This window comes from Canis aureus, chromosome 21 (genome assembly GCF_053574225.1).
Source record: "Canis aureus isolate CA01 chromosome 21, VMU_Caureus_v.1.0, whole genome shotgun sequence".
Taxonomy (NCBI): Eukaryota; Metazoa; Chordata; class Mammalia; order Carnivora; family Canidae; genus Canis; species Canis aureus.
The window spans coordinates 24,552,286-24,574,281 of NC_135631.1; the positions used below are offsets into that span (position 1 = coordinate 24,552,286).

The 21,996-nt window shown below is 46.3% G+C and overlaps 1 protein-coding gene and 1 long non-coding RNA gene across 8 annotated transcripts in view; both read left to right on the forward strand.

The window, feature by feature from the left end:
• The window catches only part of IFTAP (intraflagellar transport associated protein), a 63,835-nt gene extending 50,356 nt beyond the window's left edge, over positions 1-13,479 (forward strand). For 6 of the 7 annotated variants that reach the window (XM_077863643.1, XM_077863644.1, XM_077863646.1 and 3 more), the window contains 2 exons: positions 1,355-1,494; positions 11,178-13,479. In XM_077863643.1, the coding sequence (XP_077719769.1) occupies positions 1,355-1,494; positions 11,178-11,342 (305 nt within the window). In that variant the 3' untranslated portion in view covers positions 11,343-13,479. Of the gene's footprint in view, positions 1-1,354; positions 1,495-11,151 lie in introns of all 7 variants that reach the window. The other variant, XM_077863649.1, reaches the window with a different exon arrangement.
• Positions 13,480-19,375: 5,896 nt separating this feature from the next.
• Positions 19,376-21,748, forward strand: LOC144293436 (uncharacterized). The gene is made up of 2 exons (XR_013360668.1): positions 19,376-20,582; positions 20,752-21,748. It is a non-coding gene; the product is annotated as an uncharacterized LOC144293436 (long non-coding RNA).
• The last annotated feature ends 248 nt before the right edge of the window (positions 21,749-21,996 follow it).

Consider the following 21,996-nt stretch of genomic DNA (forward strand, 5'->3'; position numbering starts at 1 on the left):
AGAGTATGGACTCTGCTGCCTGGCTCTGACCCTTCCTAGCTGCAGGCCCCTCGAATGAGGTTGCTCTCCTTGCTTAGAGCTCCTGGCCTGCAAAACCGAAGGGCTAGTGCCCTCAGAAGGATTAGCTGAACTATGCATACAAAATGTCAGCTCATATAAGGCTTGACTGTTGTTTTTATTTTTGCTGATTAGGTCATGTTTTAAGGTCCCAATAATTAATCACAGTAGAAATATCTTCTTCACCAATACCCCTATCCACACGCAGGTTCAGTTTCTAGGCTGACTAGGTTCTATTGCCGGAGTCCTACGAATTTTGTAATTAATGTGTTTTGTGAAGGTGTTATCTGCAGCGGTGAGAGACGTATTTCAAATAAGTTTCAGCTTTTGAATATCAATACCTGCTTAATTACCTCCCATACATGCTGCCATTGGCAACAGCCAAGGCACGCCTGGTGTTAATTAATCACTTCCACTGAGAACTTAATTAGTGTCTTCATTAGGATCATCATCGAGAAGCAGGCAGTGTCGTCCTGAGCCAGCTGCAAGCTACTGGCTAGCTCCTGCAGCCCTTCTGGTCCTGAAAAGCTGGGATTGACGAGGAAGCCTGTCGTGCTTCGATTTGTTTTTATTTTTATTTTGTCTCCCTTAAAGAAAGCTGTGGAAGGGCTGACCGTGATGCCTCCATGTTCTGTCACACATGCAGAAATAAGGCAACAGATCCCCTTACAATGGCTAGATCAGAAAACCCAGACAGGTTATTGAACTCTTGTCATGGTGCTAAACAAGCTGGAAACAAGTTGTTGTTTGCAGCGTCGAAAATCAGAGCATGATTTCTGCATGTGACAAAGTGTTTCAGTGAAAGCCCTTTCCTTCTGGCATCACTGTTTTTGTTTGTTTGTTTGTTTTTTGTTTTTAATATATAAATTTTTTGAAATAGTGCCATAGTGTTACAGGATGAAGTCAACACTGCGTTTCCTTTCTCTCCATCCCTCAGGAAAATATGGGAAAATGAGGCAAAGGTAGCATCTTCTTGCCTTATTTTCCTACAGGGGTAGAAATTGGGTGGGGGGTGAGAGGTACGATCAAGTGGGTCCCTAAGGATCCTTCCCCCAGACCTCTTGGACGGAGTGTGACCTTGAGGCAATAAGATAAAAATAAATGTACCAATGACTTCTGTTTTATGGAAAAGGGAATCTCTTGGGTAAATCTCCAAATGAGGGCAGGCATTGTGAAAATGAACCTATTTTACTTGAGCATTTTTACTTCATTCTTTTGACTATTGTAGGCTTTTAGGTGATTTTGGTCAATTGTGAACTTGGTGAAAGGATCCAATGTGATATTTTGTATCCGACAGATTTGCTGCTGCTTCCAGGAGAAGTGGAGGAGGATGTGTGCACGCGTGTCCCTTCTTACATTCCTTCTGTGGCCCAGCCCCTCGCCCCTGGCGTAAAGGCAGGACCCGCTGTGGGAGGACTGGACAAACAAATAGAAGAGGTACTCCATAGGAAGTTCAATTGGTCTTGAAATTGTTTTGACTTTGTAACTTGTCCTTTCAGGGAAATGCTGCTATATGCGTGTGCTTTTTTATTTTTCTTAGATTTGGGAAAATTCAGAATTCATGTTGCTTAATTGAGTCCCCCTGACTGCCCTCTATCTCTCCTGTGTAGATTTCTTTTTAAGCACGGAGGGCAATTATGTTTTTATGGGGAAACTATTTTTGTGTCATGATGTGTGCCATGCTACAGGACAGTGTTATCTGGGGACTATGCAATAGATTCTCTCTTTTTGTCTGGACTGGCTATTTTCTTTTTACTATTGTTTCCAAGGTCCTATAAACATCTTGTGTGGGTTAAGGTAAGGCCAGGCTGTTGTTGTAGAGAATCCCAACAGTAAGTCAGTAGCTGAAAGGAGATAGAACTTTATTTCTCTCATATAACAGTCTATGGAAAGCCTTTTTTTTTTTTTTTTTTTTTTAGATTTTATTTATTTACTTGAGAGAGTGAGAGAGTTTGCACACAAGAGCAGGGGGTGGAGGAGGGGCAGAAGGAGAGGGAGAAGCAGACTTCCTACTGAGTGGGAGCCACACGTGGGGCCCAATCCCAGGACCCTGAGATCAGGACCGGAGGCAAAGTTGGATTCTTAACTGGCTTAGCCACCCAGGCGCCCCTAAGGAAAGCCTCTAAAATGAGCATGTAGCTCTGTTCTCTGGGGTCATTGGGTCCAGGTTCCTTTTCTCTGGATCTCCACTATGCCTTAGGACACTGTCCTTGGTCTGTTCCAGATCAGGTCACCGTCCTACCTGGAGGGGCAGCAGAGAAGAGCATGGGAACAGCGTATTTTCCCAACACTTAGGACTCAGGACTCTTCATTTCTGTTCAGAGCCACTGGCAGCCACTTAGTCACATGTTCCCGTCCAGCCACCAGGGGCGCTGGGAAGTGTCATCTAGCCAAGCACTTCACAATCAGGGGGAATGAAATCTCGGCCACGTGTGTGCTGTCCCACGTGCACATCCAGGACATCATCTCTTGTCATCATTTGCAACTCCCTACATATCCTTCACAAACTTGCACTGACCAAGGCTGCTGGTGGTGTTGGGTAATGACCTTTATCACCCAGGTTACTCCCAACATAAAAGCGTATTGGGGACAAGAAGTTGCTTCCTAATATAATCGCTAGGGATTGATTATTTGATCATTCAGGTACTACCGGTCTGGTCACTTATTCTGTTATGGAAGCAGTCGTTCCATCAGAGGTAATCCATACGTTTCAATTTTAAATTGTCTTTTTCTCATGGAACTTTTGTTTAGTGACATCACAAACCTATGTCTAGGATGCTTGCAGGCTTATATCACACTGCTGAATTGGTTACCATATAAACTGGTAGCGAAAGCCACTCTTCAGTTGTGCTTTTTGAATCTCAGATCGCTTTCTCCAAGTACTGAGAAACTAAAATTACAATGTTATTTCTAGGAGGAATCAGTTTCTTTTAAAGACTTGCTCACACTCTTGACTTCAGTTGTAGCCATACAAATTGCTGGACCAGCCAGTGGTCATGGCACCTAGCGCCATTATAAGAATTGTTATAAAATTGTTTCAGTTGATGGGTTAAAAAAGCTGAGTGATTCCTAGAATCCATCAAATAGCCAGTAAAAATGCAGGTTAAAACCTTGTATACGATTGTATCTTTAAAAGGAACATCCCAGCGGACGTGAACCTTTTTTAAATGTTGGAATCAAAACGATAAGAACAAACTTTGTGTTGGCAGGCTCACGAAATATAGATGAAGAACTTTTGCTGTTTTTCGAATATTTAGAATGTCTTGGTTGGGATTTTTATTTCTGACCAGTACCTGTTAGAGAAACTTTTCAGAACTGTCTAGAATCCTAATACTGTACAAACTGTGCCTTGCTTTAACAGCATCCATCTTATTTTAAAGCACTCACTGCCAGTAAAAGATCATAATAATCAATTTCTAGCAGATTGATAGTAAGGACCTACCAGGGGGCAAATTTGGGCTAGATATGGTAGTTGCTTTCTGTGACTCCAGTCTCAAAGACGAAAATGTATCCTGGATGTCTTGACGTCCTCTTTTTTTTTTTTTTAAAGGTCATGTTTACTAATTTAACACCATAATCCCAGTCAGGCCATCTCCAGTGGCTGGGAAGAAGAAGGGACGAGGTGAGGAAGGTGGAAAGGGTGGTTCTTAACTTCTGGCCCCATCTGTGCTCTCAGGCAAGGCAGGATCTAGCAGAGATGAAAATGGTTGAGGCTGGAATTTGAAACAAAAGCTTTTGGTTCAGATGGTAAGGAGGCCCTCAAGAACAGCAGAATCCGTGAACCCAGAAGGCAGTGCTGGAATTCGCCTCATGAACTAGGGGGTTTCTTCTTGGCATCCAAGTCCTTTTTCATTTCTTCGAGTTTTTTAGCCATGTTTGGTATGTCATACTTCTGAGCCAGATACATTCCAACCACGTTGCCAAAAGTAAATCCAAGCAGGAACTGGAGCACTGTGTCGGCGCGGAGGGCGCGAAGCGCGACGCAGCTCGGTGGGCCTGGTTGACGTCCTCTTAATTGCCCAAGAAGAGGCCGTGACTTCCTGATCCAGATTAGACCAATTTAATTTTTTTTCTAATTTTATCACTGGGTTTTATACATTTTCATCTCCCCCTTAGAGTCACACATTTGCCAGGAATCTTCCATTTTCCATCTGTGAATAACTTCTTGCCTTAGTTATTCTGTCTTGATGGATTTCGGACAGCTTTATAGACCAAAGAGAATCCACATGAGGAGGATGAAAAAGTGTGTGTGCCTCCTCCCGTCCTCCCGTCTAGCCCCAAATCATAGAAGGAACTTTAGTGGTATTTCAGTGGGAGATCTCCTGTTTTTCCAATTAGTAACGGGACTCTAAATTTTTTTTCACCTGTGAAGACAGTTTATTTACTATATTACTTTGTAAGATAGCCTACAGCTAAATGCTGCTCTTATTGATTTGAGCATTAGTTCTGTTTTCTTTAATTTGGCTGTGTGGTACTATGAATGAAAATGATTTCTCTGGTAACAAGGTCTCTCTTTGAATAAGTCACATAAGCAATTTTAAGGAAACTAGCCGTTTTCTAACAGTGTGCAAATTCTATTCCCTGAGAGGCTATGAAAAGATTTCAATTAGATTTGAAATGAGACCCCTCAAATCCACATATTTCTCTCTGCTCCTTAGGCAAAAATAACAAGTTAATAACTTAATTCACAGTTGTTTTCTTTTTAGTATCAGGGGATTTGGTTTTCCATTGCACAGATTCTTCTCTTTGAAATAAATCAGAATTTCAGTTTGTAATCCCAAAACCTTGGAGTCATATAGCTTAGAACCTTGAAATGAACCTAACCTGAAGGAAAAGAATTTCCAGTGTGTGCAGCTGTAGCCAAGAGCCAAAATACATAGGATTGCAACTTTCCTGTATTTTAAAAGCTGCCATTGTGAAGATCACAGTGATGTCTTCTGAATTGCAGTGTCCATCTATTTGGATTGCATATGCGCCCCTTGTCTTGGAGGACTCTGCATTCACTAATGTGTGTCCTCATCAGCTGACTTAATTAAAAAGCCAGCGATCCCTGGGTGGCTCAGTGGTTTCGCGCCTGCCTTTGGCCCAGGGCGTGATCCTGGAGTCCCGGGATCGAGTCCCGCGTCAGGCTCCTGGCATGGAGCCTGCTTCTCCCTCTCCTCTGCCTGTGTCTCTGCCTTTCTCTCTCTCTATGTCTATCATAAATAAATAAAAATAAGTTTAAAAAACAAAGCCAAAAAGTGGGAACTAGTGCCAAGCTCAGTGCTATGCATATGGTAGACATGCAATGAATGTCGAATGAACAAATAAATAAGTGGAAAACCTCATTACCCACCGAGAGTGTTTTTCTGGTATAATAACGTGGTCAGGGTCATCCTCTCTTTTCTTCTCTATTGGTTCATTCTCCTCAACATGTGAACAGGTTCAAGTCTCTTCCACCCTTAATGAAATGAAGTAAAACAAAAGGAAAGGAAAAGCAGCTTTCTCTTTCTCGGGCCCTCTTGGGCTACTGTCTTTTCTTCTCCCGATCTTCCTTTTTTTTTTTTTTTAAGATTTTATTTATTTATTCATGAGACACACACACACACACACACACAGAGAGAGAGAGAGAGAGAGAGAGAGTCAGAGACACAGGCAGAGGGAGAAGCAGGCTCCATGCAGGGAGCCCGACATGGGACTAGATCCCGGGTCCCCAGGGTCAGGCCCTGGGCCGAAGGCGGCGCTAAACCGCTGAGCCACCCGGGCTGCCCCTCCCTCTCTTCTTATCTAGACTTCAGAAAATATTAGACTTGACTCTACTGGTTGACTCTGCTTCCTTTCCCTTCATTCCTCATTCATTATACTGCAGAATGTCCTTGGCTCCAGTCACTTACCTGGATGTATTCAGAATAAAGGTACCAGTTACTCTGTAACTGCCCGATCCCAGTGGACTCTTTCCAGTCTTCTTTTGGAGGCTCGGGGTTGGACTGGGGGGCATAAGGTGGGGGAGTGAAGGGAGGGGCAGAGGGAGAAGGAGAGAGAATCTTTTTTTTTTTTTTTGTATATTTTTTATAGGAGTTTGATTTGTCAACACATAGTATAACACCCAGTGCTCATCCCGACAGGGGCCCCCCTCAGTGCCCATCACCCAGTCACCCCATCCTCCCTGCCCGCCTCCCCTTCCACTACCCCCTGTTCGTTTCCCAGAGTTAGGAGTCAAGGAGAGAGAATCTTAAGCAGGTTCCACGCTGAGCATGGAAGCTGACGTGGGGCTCGATCCTGCCCGAGCTAAGATCAAGAGTGGGACACATAACTGACTGAGCCACCCAGGTGCCCCCTCCAGCCTTTATTTCAGTGGGTCACTCTTCCATGCCTGACCGTCGTGGTCACCGCTTCTCGCCTCACTGCTCTCCTCAGAGTCCTGGTGCATTTCCGTTTGTGCTTTCCCTGCTTCCTTTGGGGGTTTCCCTCTATCCATCCCTTATGAGTGGGTGTTGCTCAGGGTTGCGTGCTAAACCTCTTCCCACGTACATACTTGGATCCATTTTCATCTCTAGGTTACTGCCTTCTCTGTTTGTATCTCCAAAGCTGTATCTCTAGCGTCAGACTTTGTTGGGTGCTTCAGTTTCCTGTTTTCAGGTGTCTGTTGTCATCTCTATCTGAATTCCTTTGGGTACCTTCAAATCAACATGTTCGAAACTGAGCTTGTTTCTTTACCTGCTTCCCTTCATGCATTCTTGCCTTTCAGTATCCAAATCGGTCATCCAGTGCTGCCAGTTTTACCTTCTGATATTTTTATTTATTTATTTTTAATAGATTTTATTTATTTATTCATGAGAGAGGCAGAGAGAGAGGCAGAGACACAGGCAGAGGGAAAAGCAGGTTCCCTGCAGGGAACCCCATGCGGGACTCGATCCCTTGACCTTGAGATCACGCCCTGAGCCAAAGGCAGACGTTCAATCACTGAGCCCCCCAGGCGTCCCTCCTTCTGATAATTTTTACATTTCTGCTCTCGGCTCCCTGTTCTCATTACCTCTTGCTGGGCTGCTCCAGCTGGCTCCCAACTAGTCTACCCTCTTTTTACTCTTCAAAGTAACCGATCTAGATGTAATCTCCAAGAGGGCAGGGCATCTTCTGTTTTGTACAAAGCCATCTGTCCAGCAGCACCTGTCTCATTGTAGGTGCTCAGCTAAAATTTGAATGAAGGAAGGAATTTACCTGAAATGCATAGATGACCAAGTATCTACCTTGCTTTCAAAAAAAAAAAAAAAAAAAAGAATCCTTTAGTGATTTCATCATGTCTAGGATAAACAGCGTGTGAAACCGTCGTGGTCTGGCACCATCTTACGTCTCTTGCTTCTCTCTACCTTAACACTTACTGGCTTGCAGATCCTCACGTGTGAAACTTGGTGTCTCTTTCCTTGGCCTGCTCACTAGAACTCCCCTTACCTTCAAAGTTGTCCTTCCCTCAACCTTGTTAACTACTATCCTTTAAGGTTCTGCTTAGATATCACCTCTCCCACGAAGCCCTCTCTGATTCCTTCCCCAGCCCCTTAGTCTGTGCCGGGTTAGGCATCTCTTCTCTGTTCCCATCCCTCCCTAACTATATGGTTCGTACTTACTATATTTTACTATACGAACTTGTTTATATGTCTGTCTCCTTTCTCTGTGATGTGGTACAAGGCTTCATCTTTGCATCCACTGCACCTAGCACAATGCCTAGAATTTTGCAGGAATATAGTTTTCGGGGATCCCTGGGTGGATCAGTGGTTTAGCGCCTGCCTTTGGCCCGGGACGTGATCCTGGAGTTCCGGAATCGAGTCCCCCATCGGGCTCCCTGCATGGAGCCTGCTTCTCCCTCTGCCTGTGTCTCTGCCCCCACCCCCGTGTATCTCATGAATAAATAAATAAAATCTTTAAAAAAAATAAAAAATTTAAAAAAAAGGAACATAGTTTTCGTGGAAAGAATGGAAAGTAAGTGAATGATGCCTGGAAGCTGCTCCTATGACATTTTGAATCAGGGACCTACTGGCCACATTACTGGCCCCCAAAAGGTTTAAAGTGTCTTGAGTATCATCACATGTTGGCATTGCAAATATAAAATTACTGCTACTCTTGGTTTCTTGCTTTTATGGTTCAGCATTTAAATGATTGTCCAGGGAGTTAATCTAACAATAGCTGCCTTAATAACTCATTTTCCAAGTGAAGAAATTTATATTTTCAGATATATTTTTATAACTTTAAGTGTATTATAAATGAATAACTCTTGTGTCGGCATCAAATTTATTGACCAGCTAAAAACTTTATTCGTTGTTTATTGTTTCGGTTAATACCGAATGACTGATGAAGGGAATCATACTCCTTAACGAGAAAAATTTAAGTGTCTCAAAAAAAAAAAAACTTAAAGGAAAATAAGATTTTTCCACTTAACCATAAACTTCTAGTACCATAATGTTGGATGTTACGGCTGCAAGCTATGTTGGGACCTCAGGGAAGGGAGAAGAATAAGGAGGTGATGGGTTGTGCCGTAGGTAGAGCTAAGTTGGCCATGGGAGTGAGCCCTTCTCAGAGAGTCTAGAAGGCCAACACACGAGCTGTTCTCTGTCTGGGTTGCTAATACAAGGTGGGTCATGAGTGGGGTGATGCGTGCGGAGGCAAGCAGGATTTTCTGGAGAGTGGCAATGCTCAGCTGAGGGGAAGGTAAGCTTCGGCCCTTCCCCTCTGTGCTCCTGCAACCCTTTTTGCATTTCTCTGTTAGAGAGCATGGCACATGACCTGGAAATTGTGCATTTACTCTGTCTTCTCCCTAAAGTGAGAAAACCTTGTAGACACAGATTTTGCTGTTTTCATCCTCGTGTTCCCCGTATCTAATACGTGCTGAACACCTCAACACATGGTTAGGGAGTGGACAAGTAAAGGGGAGGGAGGTGGGGATGTGAAGGCAGAGGGAATGTGAGGAGGATGGTCTGGCATCACTGGGGTTTTAGCACAAGGGAGGTGGATGAAAGCAAAGGGACTGCATATTGTAAGAGTGGCTGGTAAGGTGTAGGTAAGGTTTTCGAGGCCTGAGGGTGGGAAGGGGGTTCAGATTCCTAGTGCAATGGGCCCACATAGGTACTTGCAGCCTCAGACTCGGTCGACAAGTGGTTGCCAGGCCTGGAACCAGGCATAAAAGGGCAGCAAGAATCCCGTCAGACTGGATGTGGGGCTCCTTCTGGTCCTCTCCCAGGATCTGTTGGAATCAGCTCAGGATGAGGTGTGGCCAAGCCTGCCAGCCTCAGTGCTTACTACCAAGTGGAGTTGGAGATGGCAAAGATGCTTCTGTTCAGGAAATGAACACATTGCGTCATTGTTTGGGTTTCCTCATTCGAGCTCTTCTTAACAACATCATCACTCACTTTCCCTATGGTGATAAATTCAGTCTCAGAAAGTGACCACAATGGACACATCAGTTACTCCGCAGCCCGATTGGCTCCCTGTGTACAGCCGCTCTCGTAAAGACGGTCACGGTGTTAGGTGGAGCCTTGGATGCGATTCTTATGAGAAGTTGGGGCAACTGCTTAGCCTATTTAGAAGAGCTTTGCCTTGGCTTAGTGCAAAGCCCAAGGCTGACTTTTGCTGGTGTTTTTGTTGAGAAGGTGTAGCTTTACCTAAAGCCGATTGCCCTGGATTCCAATCTTGCTTCTCGCCCCTACTAATTGTACAGCCTTGGGCAAGTCACTTAACTTTTTCAGAGCTTCGGAAGATGGGCTGTTTGAAGATTACTGCTGATGCCCGGGCCATTCCTTGTACGGGGCTGACACGAGGTGGGAGCTCACTCAGTGGCAGCTCCCATCGTTACCTTTCTCAGGGAGGCACCCGGGCACTTTCAAATAAAGAGGCAATGGACAAGTCTGAAGTCTGTTCTCTTGCTAGTTTTACTTAGAAAGGATGGTGCATGGCTGTGTGTGTGCACCTTTAGTAACAGCACGTAGTTTCTCAGCCACACCGTCTATTTTTAAGAACATTGCGAAATCCACTCAATGAGATAATCTTGAATGCAAGAATATTTAAAACTGATTATAGCTTCAGGGCATTTTTTTTCATTCTTCTATAAACCATAGTTTTCAATTTTAGCATCTCCATACATAAGAGGTGTTGGATAATTTCATTGTATCACACACCATTTGCTTTTGGAGAGGCTCTTTAAGGGGTGATACAATGTGATTTAAGGTATTCTCTTTTTGTTTGTTGGAAAATATCTACTTGCCTTTAGGAAGTCTTTAAAACTCACAGATGAATAATAAATAGATACAGAATTATTTCGTTGCTTTGCAGCTACTCTGACTTGTAGATAAATTCCGTAATATTTTTTAAATTCTTGGAATGAGAGAGGGATCCTGGACTTTTGAGGTGATACTAAGTGTTTATTTTTTATTTTTTTTATTTCTAGGGTTTTTTTTTTTTAAGATTTTATTTATTTGTTCATGAGAGACACAGAATAAGAAGCAGAGACATAGGCTGAGGGAGATTTGGGCCCCCTGCAGCGAGCCTGATGTGGGACTCGATCTCAGGACCCTGGGATCATGACCTGAGCCAAAGGTAGACCTTCAACCACTGAGCCACCAGGTGCCCCTATAGTAAGTGTTTTAATTCCCATTATTATTGGCTGGGGAGTTATAGGTACTATCTGAAGTGGTAAGTACATTAAGTGTAGTGTATTTTTATTTTTGAAAATTGTTTTGTTGGTACAGGTCCTTTTTAGTAAAGGGTGAAGGTGTATTGAAGGTTGATCAAAACTTCAAGGTATATTTTCTCACATCTTAAGGTAACTCTTAGTTTTTCCATATGCCTCCAACCCTAACACTACAAGTGGTAAAAATGTAATGAATGTGTGCAAGAGAAACTCCAATTCTTGCTGGGGGCGGAATTAATTAATGATATTCATTCAGATGCAGGATGGTACAAATGGGGCATATTAAGAGACTTAAATTAGGTCAAATTGAATAATTGAATTTATTACTTTACTTAAAAACAGCTTCATCAGCAGAGAGTGCTGAAGTCTAAAAAAAGTTGAATTAAATATTAATAGGGAGTTTATGTTTTCAACTTTTTCTTCATTTATGATGAGTGTAGGATTTTTCTCCTGCTACCTTTTACAGACACTCGGAGATGAAGTTCAGCCCTTCTCACTTGATGAAGAATTTGATTATGATGCTGTGATGCTAACCCCCAAGTTCACTCCTGCAGAGATGGATGCGATCACAGAGCTCTCCAAGCAAAAGAGGGACATCGCCAGCACAGGCTTAGAGGAACCACACGACTGACTCACGGAGACATCTTTGTGTTAATGTGTATTTCGTTGTTATTCAAGCAACATTGGAATAAAAGGTAATCCTACCATAATTCCCTTTGTAGAAATTGACTTGTGCGTTCCTGAGAGAGACGGAGCTATTAACTAACGAGAGCAAAGAGATCTGTACATTTATGGGGCTCTCCTCTGTCATGGTGTTGCTGAATCCTGTAGCAGGTAGGGGTGGGGGATGGAGGTGGCACATGAGGACAGGAGCCACACCTCCAGAGGGTCCTTTTTTTTTCATTAAATTTTTTTTCTTTAAGCATAGTTGACACACAATGTTACATTAGTTTCAGGTGTACAACATAATTATTTGACAAGTCTATGCATTACGCTACACTCACCCCAAGTGTAGCTACCACCTGTCCCCATGGTACGCTATTACACTGTCACTGACTGTATTCCCTAGGTAGCGCCTTTCATTGCCGTGACTGGAAGCCTGTATCTCCCACTCTCCTGCACCTGTTTTGTCCATCTCCTCAGCCCCCCTCCCCTCTGGCACCCCACTTTAGTTTCGGCTATCCCACCAGGGCGCTCTCTGTTCAGAGAGCTCAGGGACCTCCTGGCCCGCACACTGGCTCTCTCCCACCACCCCGCCAGGGCACCCCCTGCTCAGTGTACCCAGGACACCCTGGCTTGTGCCGCTTCAGCCTCAGCTCCCCTCCTGGAGTACCCACAGTGCACAGAACAGAAGGGCCCGTTTTGATGTGAGCACAGCGACTAGGTAGTTGCTACAAAGATCGGAAACATCATCCCACCTCCCTGGGGGTGAAGGACATTGCACATGTATAACACGCTGTAGCACGTAGAGAGGAACCGATGGTGTGGGGAGCTCCCTGGTCCCAGCTCTCCAGAAACAGCGGTGTGAATGTGAGTGCTGAGAGGTTGGGCTTCTAGGATCGATCCGGAAAGGCTTCACTGAAAAAGAGGGCATCTGAGAATTGATTATATGTCATATGCTAAATTCTTGTACTTTATTATTGCCCCTAAGCCATGCGTGATGATAGTTAGAAAGTACAAGGAATGGTGTCTACCTCCAGAAGCTCAAAATGTAATTTAAGACGGCAAGACATAGGTGGAGAAGGTAACTGGAGAATGTGGAGGCATATCACGAAGTGCTAATTGTGAAGAGTACCCGTGAATGTGTTAAGGGAAGGAGAAAAGAACGGGGAAGGTGCAAAAGAATGGGGAAGAGTGTGTCTGAAGCCATTTTCATTATTAAAGGACTCGGTAACAAATGTGTGTGGGCTTACTGAGTTGTCATGCGGCCCTGGGCTGGGGTGTGCCACTTATATTCCTTACAAAGGACATTCTTGAGTTGATGTTGTCATAGAGTCAAGAGATTTCCACATCTATTTTTCTTTATCCAGTCATCAAACCCTCATAAAGCACCGTTTTCATGCCAGACCTTAAACTAGGTGACGGGGAAGAGAGAGTAAATTGGACATGGTCTGGTTTAGTCCGGGAGGCAGATACCTACGCTAATGACAGCAGAGCTGCTCTGTCCACTAGAATAGCCACTAGCTGCGTGCAGCTCTGAGCACTTGAAAGGTAGCTAGTATGACCGAGGGACTGATTTTTAAATGTTAATTTTACTTTGATGTGAAATAAAAAGTTGCTATAATACACAGCACGGGGCATATAGTCGAAAACATTCTGTTAACTTTGTAAGGTGACAAGTGGTAGGTAATTGGACTCATTGTGGTGACATAACCATTTTGCAGCGTGCATGAATGTCAAATCCCTACTGTGTACACCCGAAACTAGTCCACTGTGTGCCAATGACCAAGCAAGCAAGAAAGGGCCCAAGTCTTTTTTTAATAAGTTGATATTTGATGCATTTATTTTAAAACTTACAAGTATATTTGTAATGATGTGGGTACGGGGATCTATTTTTTTCATCTGTAACTTTTATGACAGACGTAAATGCAGACCAATTATTTTTTATGACAGCGTAGCACCTAATGTAAATATGCTATAAATGTGAAACAAATTGGATTTTGAAGAATTAATCTAAAAAATTGTATTATTTTTTTTGTGTTGATTTCATGTTGATATGATAATATTATAGACATATCTGGTCAAATAAAATCTATTATTAAAATTCACCGATTTCTTTTTACCTTTTTAACGAGGCTACCAGAACCTTGAAAATTACTCACATGGCTTGCATATTTGTATTGCCAGCACTGCAGTGGGGCGCAGTGTGTGTTGTAAGAGTGGTAAGCACTGAAAGCTACTGGGGCAAAGTAAGTGGAGTTATTTAATCACGAACGGAGAGCTGGGGAATCTTCATAGAGGGGGTGACATCTGAGCTCGCTCAGGAGCTCAGTGGGAGGTTTTGGTTGGAGACTGTTGGAATAGTTTGTGCAGGAAATGATAAGAGCTTTAATTAAAGCAGTGGAGGTGGAGGTGGAGGGCATGGATCTGATTAGAGATTTGGAAGTAGAACAAGCAAGGATTATTGATCAATACGATGTGGGAATGAGAGAGCACTTGTGAGGTTAAGACAAGATTTTAGCATATGGTCTCTCTGCACACTGACTTGAGGACAACACGTTGTGACATAAGACCAGGGACTCTCTTGACTTAGCATATATGCAGCATTTTGGCATTTGAATAAAGAAAAGACTTCATTTATAAGACAGTTGTATGGGGCAGCCCCGGTGGTGCAGCAGTTTAGAGTTGCCTGCAGCCTGGGGTGTGATCCTGGAGACCGGGGATCGAGTCCCACGTTGGGTTCCCTGCATGGAGCCTGCTTCTCCCTCTGCCTGTGTCTCTGCCTCTCTTTCTCTGTGTGTGTCTATGAATAAATAAATTTAAAAAATCTTAAAAAAAGACAATTGTATGGACTTAAATCATTTTATAATAGAAAAAAAAAACCCGCAACTATCTTTCTAAGTGTTTAAAAAGAATGACATTTCAGTGGAGTACTTTATTAACCAGCCAGTCTAAATGGCAGGTGGATATTACTGCAGAGCATTCTCTGTGTATAGTTTCTGCACTAGGTTTTGGCTTTATTCCTTTTGTCACTTTGATTCCTGCATCATTTGGGGCGATTGCGCATTACAGCAAAAGTGACACTGGAAAATGGGTTCCTTAAAGCCTTTGTGTGAAGTAGTTGTGTCTCCGTTACTCTTGCCCTTAAGTAGCAAATGCTCCTCCATGACTTTGAGCTTCATGGATCCCTTGAATCGATGTCACTAGTTTGTGTCACATTGGCTGGCAAGCCCTAACCAAGTGCCCACATATTGATAGGTGGCGCTCGCCTGAATTAGGTAGCTGCATACACGTAAGGTGTAGTGTAAGAGTAATCGAGAGCAGAAGATAAGGAGAAACACCCGCATGTCTGTACCGGAGTGGGAAGGAAGAACATGGACATTTTAAAGGTGTCTTGAAATAATGCAGCAGCAGCAGCAGCAACGCAAACTAGCTCGGAGAGAGACGATTTCCCGTCAGGCCTGCAGTGTGGTGGCAGGCCGAGCCATCGTCCTCTTCCACGATCCACCCGGTGTGGAGTAGCACAAGGAGAAAAAAGTCAGATCTGCTATTGAGTTTCCTTGATTCCTTCATCCTGAACTCTCTCCTTTTGCCACGAATGTGATAGAGCTGTGTCCTCGTTTAGAAAAAGAAATTTCCCTTAGGTGTTCAGTGACTGTACAGTTGAATTAACATGGAAAAAGATAGTTGAAAAAATTTTCATTTCGTTTGTTTCTTGGCAGTTGGTGGTGAGTGACTACAATAGCATTTTATTGTCTTATTGTTTTATTAAGAATTTTCTAGAAAAATATTTCTCCATATGTGAAAGGAAATCCATACCATGGTCCCTGTTTACCTCTCTGATCCCATCTTGCACTGTCTTCCTCATTTTTTGTTACGTTATGACCAGTGGCTGGTTTTAAAATATTTTTAAAGAGACTACCTTGTTTCCACCTCCAGGCGTTTACCCTTGTTTTTCTTCCTGCCTGGTCTCCCCTGGCCTTTGTGTGGCTGGATCCTCTCATTCCTCAGGTCTCAGGTGAAATGTAGCTCTCCAGTGTCTCTCTGACCAGCCTATCTAAAGGAATTCCTATCTCACAGACCACCCTCCCACCCTGTCACCGTCACTGTGCATCCCCTTGCTTGTTTATATCAGATGCTCCCAGCAGGACATAAGCTGTAAGAGGGCAGGGACTTACTCCATCTTTTTATTGATGAGAAGGGCCTGGAGTAAGTAAGGTAGGTGCTCAGTAAACATTTGCTAAATGAATCAAACCTGAAAGTGTAAGCTTATCAGTTGGAAGACCCTGGAGGCCCATTTCATCAGATCAGTTTGGTTAGACATATGTTGAGCACTGTTTATGTGCACCTTATGAGCTCATATATGGGAACATACAAGTTCTTACTTCTCAGACTCAGGTAATCCAACGGCCAGTGCAAATTTGGGATGCCTAATATGACTTGAACTGAGCCATTCCGCGTTCCACGCACAACCTCTTTTCCTCACCGTAACTTCCCTGGAGAGTTGAGAACCTGGTTCACGTGGGAACTTCACCCACTTCTCAGGTGCTCTTTTGAAATTTTGTTAGGACTTCTTTCATGAAAGATCCCATAAAGGAGCAAGTCACATGATTCTGATATTGCCAACGACCTGCATGGGGAAGTGTGGACTGATGACAGAAGCCAAATTGGGAAGGGAAAGGCAGACAGGCCTCGAAGAGAGAGGCAAGAAGAGGAAAAGCTCCATTTCGGTAGCTGTCTGTAAAGCACAGTCCTTGTCCCCTCATTTAGAAATGTTGATGCTCATGAGAGTCATCAAACTTGCGAGGTGTCTTCGAGTCCAATTCCTCTGTCTTTATATTTGTATTTATTCTGAGAGCAGTGGAAGCCACAGAAGGTTTTAAACAGGAGGGACACGGTCTGACGTTGGAGGGGAGATGGGTGGCGAGGGGCCTGGGCCATGTTGTCCTGGGCAGAGGCGGCCCCGGAGGGAGGGGGATGCAGGGCTGGGCTGGGAAGGGCCTCTTCATGGCTTTCTCTCTGGAACTGGGTGCCATCGTGACCATTTCTGAAAATGTATGATGATGCTCAGTGACGTAGGCCTATCTCCCTCCTTTGATCCTGGGCACTCAGTAGCCTTTGAATTTAGAAAACTATGTCCATGGTTCTGAGAAATTATCTTGATTTTTTGATTATTCTCTTCCTTCAATTCTCTTCCTCTTTTCTTTCCTCCTAGAATGTCCACATTTCAGGTGGTGAACTTCTTAGATTGCTACTCTAATGCAGTCCCTCCTGTCCTATTTTGTATTCTCTTCTCTCCTGTTTTCCTTTTTGCTCTCTTTTCTGAGATTCTTTTCAACTTTATCATCGACATTTTAAAATCACAATGGGTATGTTCTGTTCTCTTTTGAATTTTTTATTATTTTTATTATTTATATTATTTATATTTTAAAGATTTTTATTTCATGGGGGCACCTGGGTGGCTCAGTGGTTGAGCATCTGCCTTTGGCTCAGGTGGTGATTCCAGGGTCCTGGGATCGGGTCTGCATGGGGCTCCCCACGAGGAGCCTGCTTCTCCCTCTGCCTGTGTCTCTGCCTCTCTCTGTGTGTCTCTCAGGAATAAATAAATGAAATCTTTTAAAAAAACTCTTTAAAAAAGAAAAAGATTTTTATTTGTTAATTTGAAGGAGAGACGGAGCACATGCAGAAGAGCATGAGCACGAGCAGGGGGGAAGGGCAGAGGCAGAGGGAGAAGCTGACTCCGGCTGAGCAGGGAGGCCCATGCGGGACTCGATCCCAGGACCCCGAGGTCATGACCAGAGCGGAAGGCAGATGCTCAACAGACTGAGCCACCCAGGCGGCCCTGAACTTTATGTTAAAATCCATAAAACGGTGAAACCATTTCCGTGAACCACAGAACCAAGAGGAACCCCAAGGAAACACCTCCTGCTCCGTGCCAGTTGCATCAGGACAGGAGCTCGGGAAGCGAGAAGGTGAAGATGGGGTGCACACGGTTGCTTGCTGCGTGGCAGGGGTGTCTGGGGGCCTGGATACCTGCCTGGATACCTGCGGCCGGTAGGAAGCCCCAGGCCTGAGCATGTGCGGCCTGCATCCCTGTTTGGGCCGCTTCGCTGCAGAGGGAGGGGAGGAGGGAGGGGAGGAGGGAGGGGAGGAGGGAGGGGAGGAGGGAGGGGAGGAGGGAGGGAGAAAGGGAGAGGGAAGGGAAGGAGGGGGAAGGAGAGAGGGGAGGAGGGGAGGGGGAGGTGCCTGGGGGCAGATCCCGCGACTCTCCCGGAAGGCATATACCTGGGCGTCGGCCACCCTCCCGGGGAGGGGCCCCTGGTCATCCTGTTCCCGTGGAGTCCGTGGTCCATGCGTCTGCAGCACCTGTGCTGCAGCACCTGTACCTGCCCCCCCCCAGGCCGCCCCCACGTCTCCCCCCACCTGGCTCATCCCGTCCCTGGGGTCACCTCCCGCTATACCGCCCCGTGCACTGCCCCCCCAGGCCCCCCAGGCCCCCCCTCCAGGCCGCCCTCCCAGGCCCACCCCTCCAGGCCGCCCTCTCAGGCCCCCCCCCAGGCCACCCCCACGTCTTCCCTCAATGGCTCATCCCGTCCCTGGAGTCGCCTCCCGCTGCACCGCCCTGTGCACTGCCCCCCAGGCCGCCCCCCTCCAGGCCTCCCCCAGGACCCCCCAGGCCGCCCCCACGTCTCCCCCCACCTGGTGCGTCCCATCCCTGGGGGCCGCCTTCCCGCTGCGCCGCCCCGTGCACTGCCCCCCCAGGCCCCCTAGGCGCCCCCCTCCAGGCTGCCCTCCCAGAACCCCCACCCGGCCGCCCCCCTCCAGGCCTCCCCCAGGCCCCCCCCCCAGGCCGCTCCCACGTCTCCCCCCACCTGGCTCATCCCGTCCCTGGGGTCGCCTCCCGCTGCACCGCCCCGTGCACTGCCCCCCAGGCCCCAGCGCAGGTTGGCGGCGACGACGACGACGACGACGAGAACCCACCTCGGAGAGACGCAGGGACGGGCCTGGGGGGGCGGGGACCACGGCTGCGGCCCAGGCGCCGGTGCTAAGGCCTTTCCCGCCTGGCAGGACGCGCCTCCTTCCAGACCTGCAGGTCCCGGTTCGCCTCCCGCCCCCGGAGCATCTCCGTTTCGTGCACGGAGACTGTTGACATCCCCGTTAGGATTAAAACAGTAAGTCCAATGACTCTCCGAATCGTGTTAATATGGCCCATATTCTCAGAAGAAATTAGCATCGATTTTAGTTTGGATTGAGAAGCGTTTTCAGAGGGCGGCTTCTGTGCCAGGGGCGGAGAGGACGCTCGAGGTAATTTGTTTAACAAAACCCCATTAATTATTCTCCTCCCCTTCCCCCTCCGTCCCTGCCCCCACGAGGATGGGGAAACCTGGGAAGGATTTGCATCTCTCACACAGGTTGGGGCTATTTTATTTTATTTTATTTATTTTATTGTATTTATTTTATTTTATTATTTTATTTTATTTTATTTATTTTATTATTTTATTATTTTTATTTTTTTATGAATTTATTTTTTGTCGGTGTTCAATTGGGGCCCTTTTATTTTATTTTATTTTATTTTATTTATTTTATTTTATTTTATTATTTTATTATTTTTATTTTTTGTGAATTTATTTTTTATTGGTATTCAATTGGGGCCATTTTATTTTATTATTTTATTTTTTTATGAATTTATTTTTTATTGGTGTTCAATTGGGGCCCTTTTATTTTATTTTATTTTATTTATTTTATTTTATTTTATTATTTTATTATTTTTATTTTTTGTGAATTTATTTTTTATTGGTATTCAATTGGGGCCATTTTATTATTTTATTTATTTATTTTATTTATTTATTTTATTGTTTTTATTATTTTTATAAATTTATTTTTATTGGTGTTCAATTGGAGCCCTTTTATTTTAAACCATGGTAACAGGTGCCTTTGCAGAAGTGATTTCCTAAGTCCTGGGGTCTTATTTTTTATTTTTTTTTTAAGATTTCATTTATTTATTCATGGGAGACAGACAGAGGCAGAGACACAGGCAGAGGGAGAATCAGGTTCTATGCAGGGAGCCGGATGTGGGACTCGATCCGGGGACTCCAGAATCATGCCCAGATGCTCAACCACTGAGCCACCTGGGCATCCCCAAGTCCTGGGGTCTTAGGAGGGTTGGTGTCTTGGACTTACGGAGGGCTTAGCTTGGGAAAATCAAGGTCAGTTGATTCCCAAATCAGCTTCAGTCCCTAAAAAATAGTTTTGGCCTCTCTTTAAATTCTTGGGCTGCAGTGTCCGCATCCTGCAACTGCTGCATCTTTGTGTGTATTTTCTATGCACCCGTATATATGTCATTTTGCAGTGAATCCGACTTACTTTTGCAGGTCAACAAATCCCACAGATTAGTCTGTGTTGCCTTTTCGTTTTGCTGGAATTGAGTTTGTTAACCTTTCTCGGGAAAAAAGGAAGCACGCAGCATTTGTCTTTATTCAACCCTCTTCCTTTTCATGGTTCTGGCCTGTGGCGTGGCCTGTGGCGTGGCCTGTGGTGTGGCCTGTGGTGTCAGTCTCTGCTTACCCCAGGCCACCGAGTAGAAGCGCGACAGAGAGGCGCATGTTGCTCGTTGGCTTGTGTTTAAACAGCTGAACACCTGGCTGCTCGTGTGCAGGTGCACAGAGCTCTGGAGAAGGGGTTGCAACTGAAGACACACAGAAGAATGGATGCGAGGTGCAGGTGAGCTCTGGGGTGTTGGACTCGAGATGCTTCTTCTGGGTGCAGAAACACTAAGGACACGTGTGCGTCTCCTATGTCTGGGACCGCGGGAGGTGCAGGTCATAGTATTTCTGGAACCCGCCTCCACTGACATCCCGGCTTCCGTGCTTGTCAGCCTGCACCTGTCTCTTCTAGCCTATCTGGTCACTGTCTTCGATTTGCGGGGTTCACAGAGTCTTGCACCGATGGCACCCCCACCTGTGATCTCTTCTCTTCACGCTGAAGTGCAACTCACGTGCGCTACGTGTCACGTTCATAACCAGCCTGACGCTGCCACAGTGGTTCAGAAGAAGAAACAAAATACCTTTTGCAAAACGTGTACTCATGTGTTCATTCTCCCCCAAGTTGGACAGTCATCCCAGTTTGAACAATAATTTGATCAAAATAGAAAATATTGGGAAAGCACTAAGAATCACTGGAGCGTCTGCTGCCCGTCCCAGCATCATCTTAGGTGAGACGTGAGGGAAGGAGCAAAGAATGGATACGCACTCGAGAACGTCACGGGGCCTAGCTGTGGCCCCGGAAAGGCAGGTCGACGCAGCCTCCCGGGAGATCCAGCGGCCAACTCGTGCCGCCCCGGCTGGGCCCGGGGCTTCAAATCCTGACTTTTTTTTTTGCAGCTAAGAGCAGAAGTAAAAGGACTTTCCTTCTGAGTTTCCAGAAGCCGAGTTCCACGTCCTTGTGGGGGAAGGGACGGCTCCTCTAGATCACGTAGCATCAATGGCAAATGCCATTTGCATTACGCACCCTACGCCTGTTCTGATGGCACATCCTTGGCCTGGCCTGCTTCCCGGCGAGACAGGTGGCACATGCTCACCGTGGGGCTGACATGAAAGGCAAGGAAGCCCTTGAAGTCCCTCCCTCTGAGCCCACAAGAGCAGCTCCTCCCTGCCACAGCGATGGAAGCCCGAGATAACGGGGGCATTCCCACCGCTGCACCCCCTCTCGTGGGCCGCTGACGGTTGGCGCAGGTGGGCGGACGGGGCTGCCCATCTTCTGAAGGTTGTCTGTTGAAGGCAGTGCCACCCCTCAGGGACCAGTGCCCCGCTTGGGCACACGGAGCTGCTCCTGGGAAGTCGGCAGGTGGCAAATAGGTGGCCGACTTCTCAGAGAAGTGCAGGTGGCCGCCAGCAGGCCCATCGTGGTCCCAGGCCGTGGGGACTCGGGCCTTCGAGTCCTTGACGAGTGGCCGTTGAGGGGCCTCCTCGATCCCTGCGTTCTTCGGGGGGCAGGTTGGGTGGCCGTGTCCCGGAGCACGGGGGGCTGGCCGGCTCAGCTCGGGCCCCGGCTCAGGCGCACGAGGAAGGGAGCCAGGGTCCCGCGAGGCGGCCGGCCCGCAGGCCCACGCGATTCGCGTAGATTCCGCTCTGCTGTTTGGTCTTGACCCACGGAGCTCACTGTGGTCCGTTGTCGCCTGCGAGGCTGGGGCTCATGGATGAAACCCCAGGACGGAGCCCGTAAGCAGCGAGAACTCCCACATAGCCGCCCCACGACGAACTACAGTTTCTGTCCCTCTTCCCATCAGGATCATCGAGGAAGCCAGCAAACAGACCCCTCGGCTCCTTTTACTGCACTTTTTTTTTTTTTTTAAATAAACTGAATTAGCTATTTTTCACACTGAGTAGCAACTCAGTCCATAAATATTTATTGAGTGCTTATCACCTGGAGGCACCCACGTTCGGAGGAGAGTGGGCGAGTAGGGCGGGGTGCCCGTCACCGACAGGGGCGACAGGGAGCCCCGGTTCGGGTGCAGCGGCAGGTGCATTTGGGTGCAAAGGGCGCGCGTCCTGGTGGGTGCTGGGCGGGCTGCGTGTGGGGTGCAGTCGGAGCCCCGCTCACCGGGCCCCGGGCGCGCACCTTCCTGG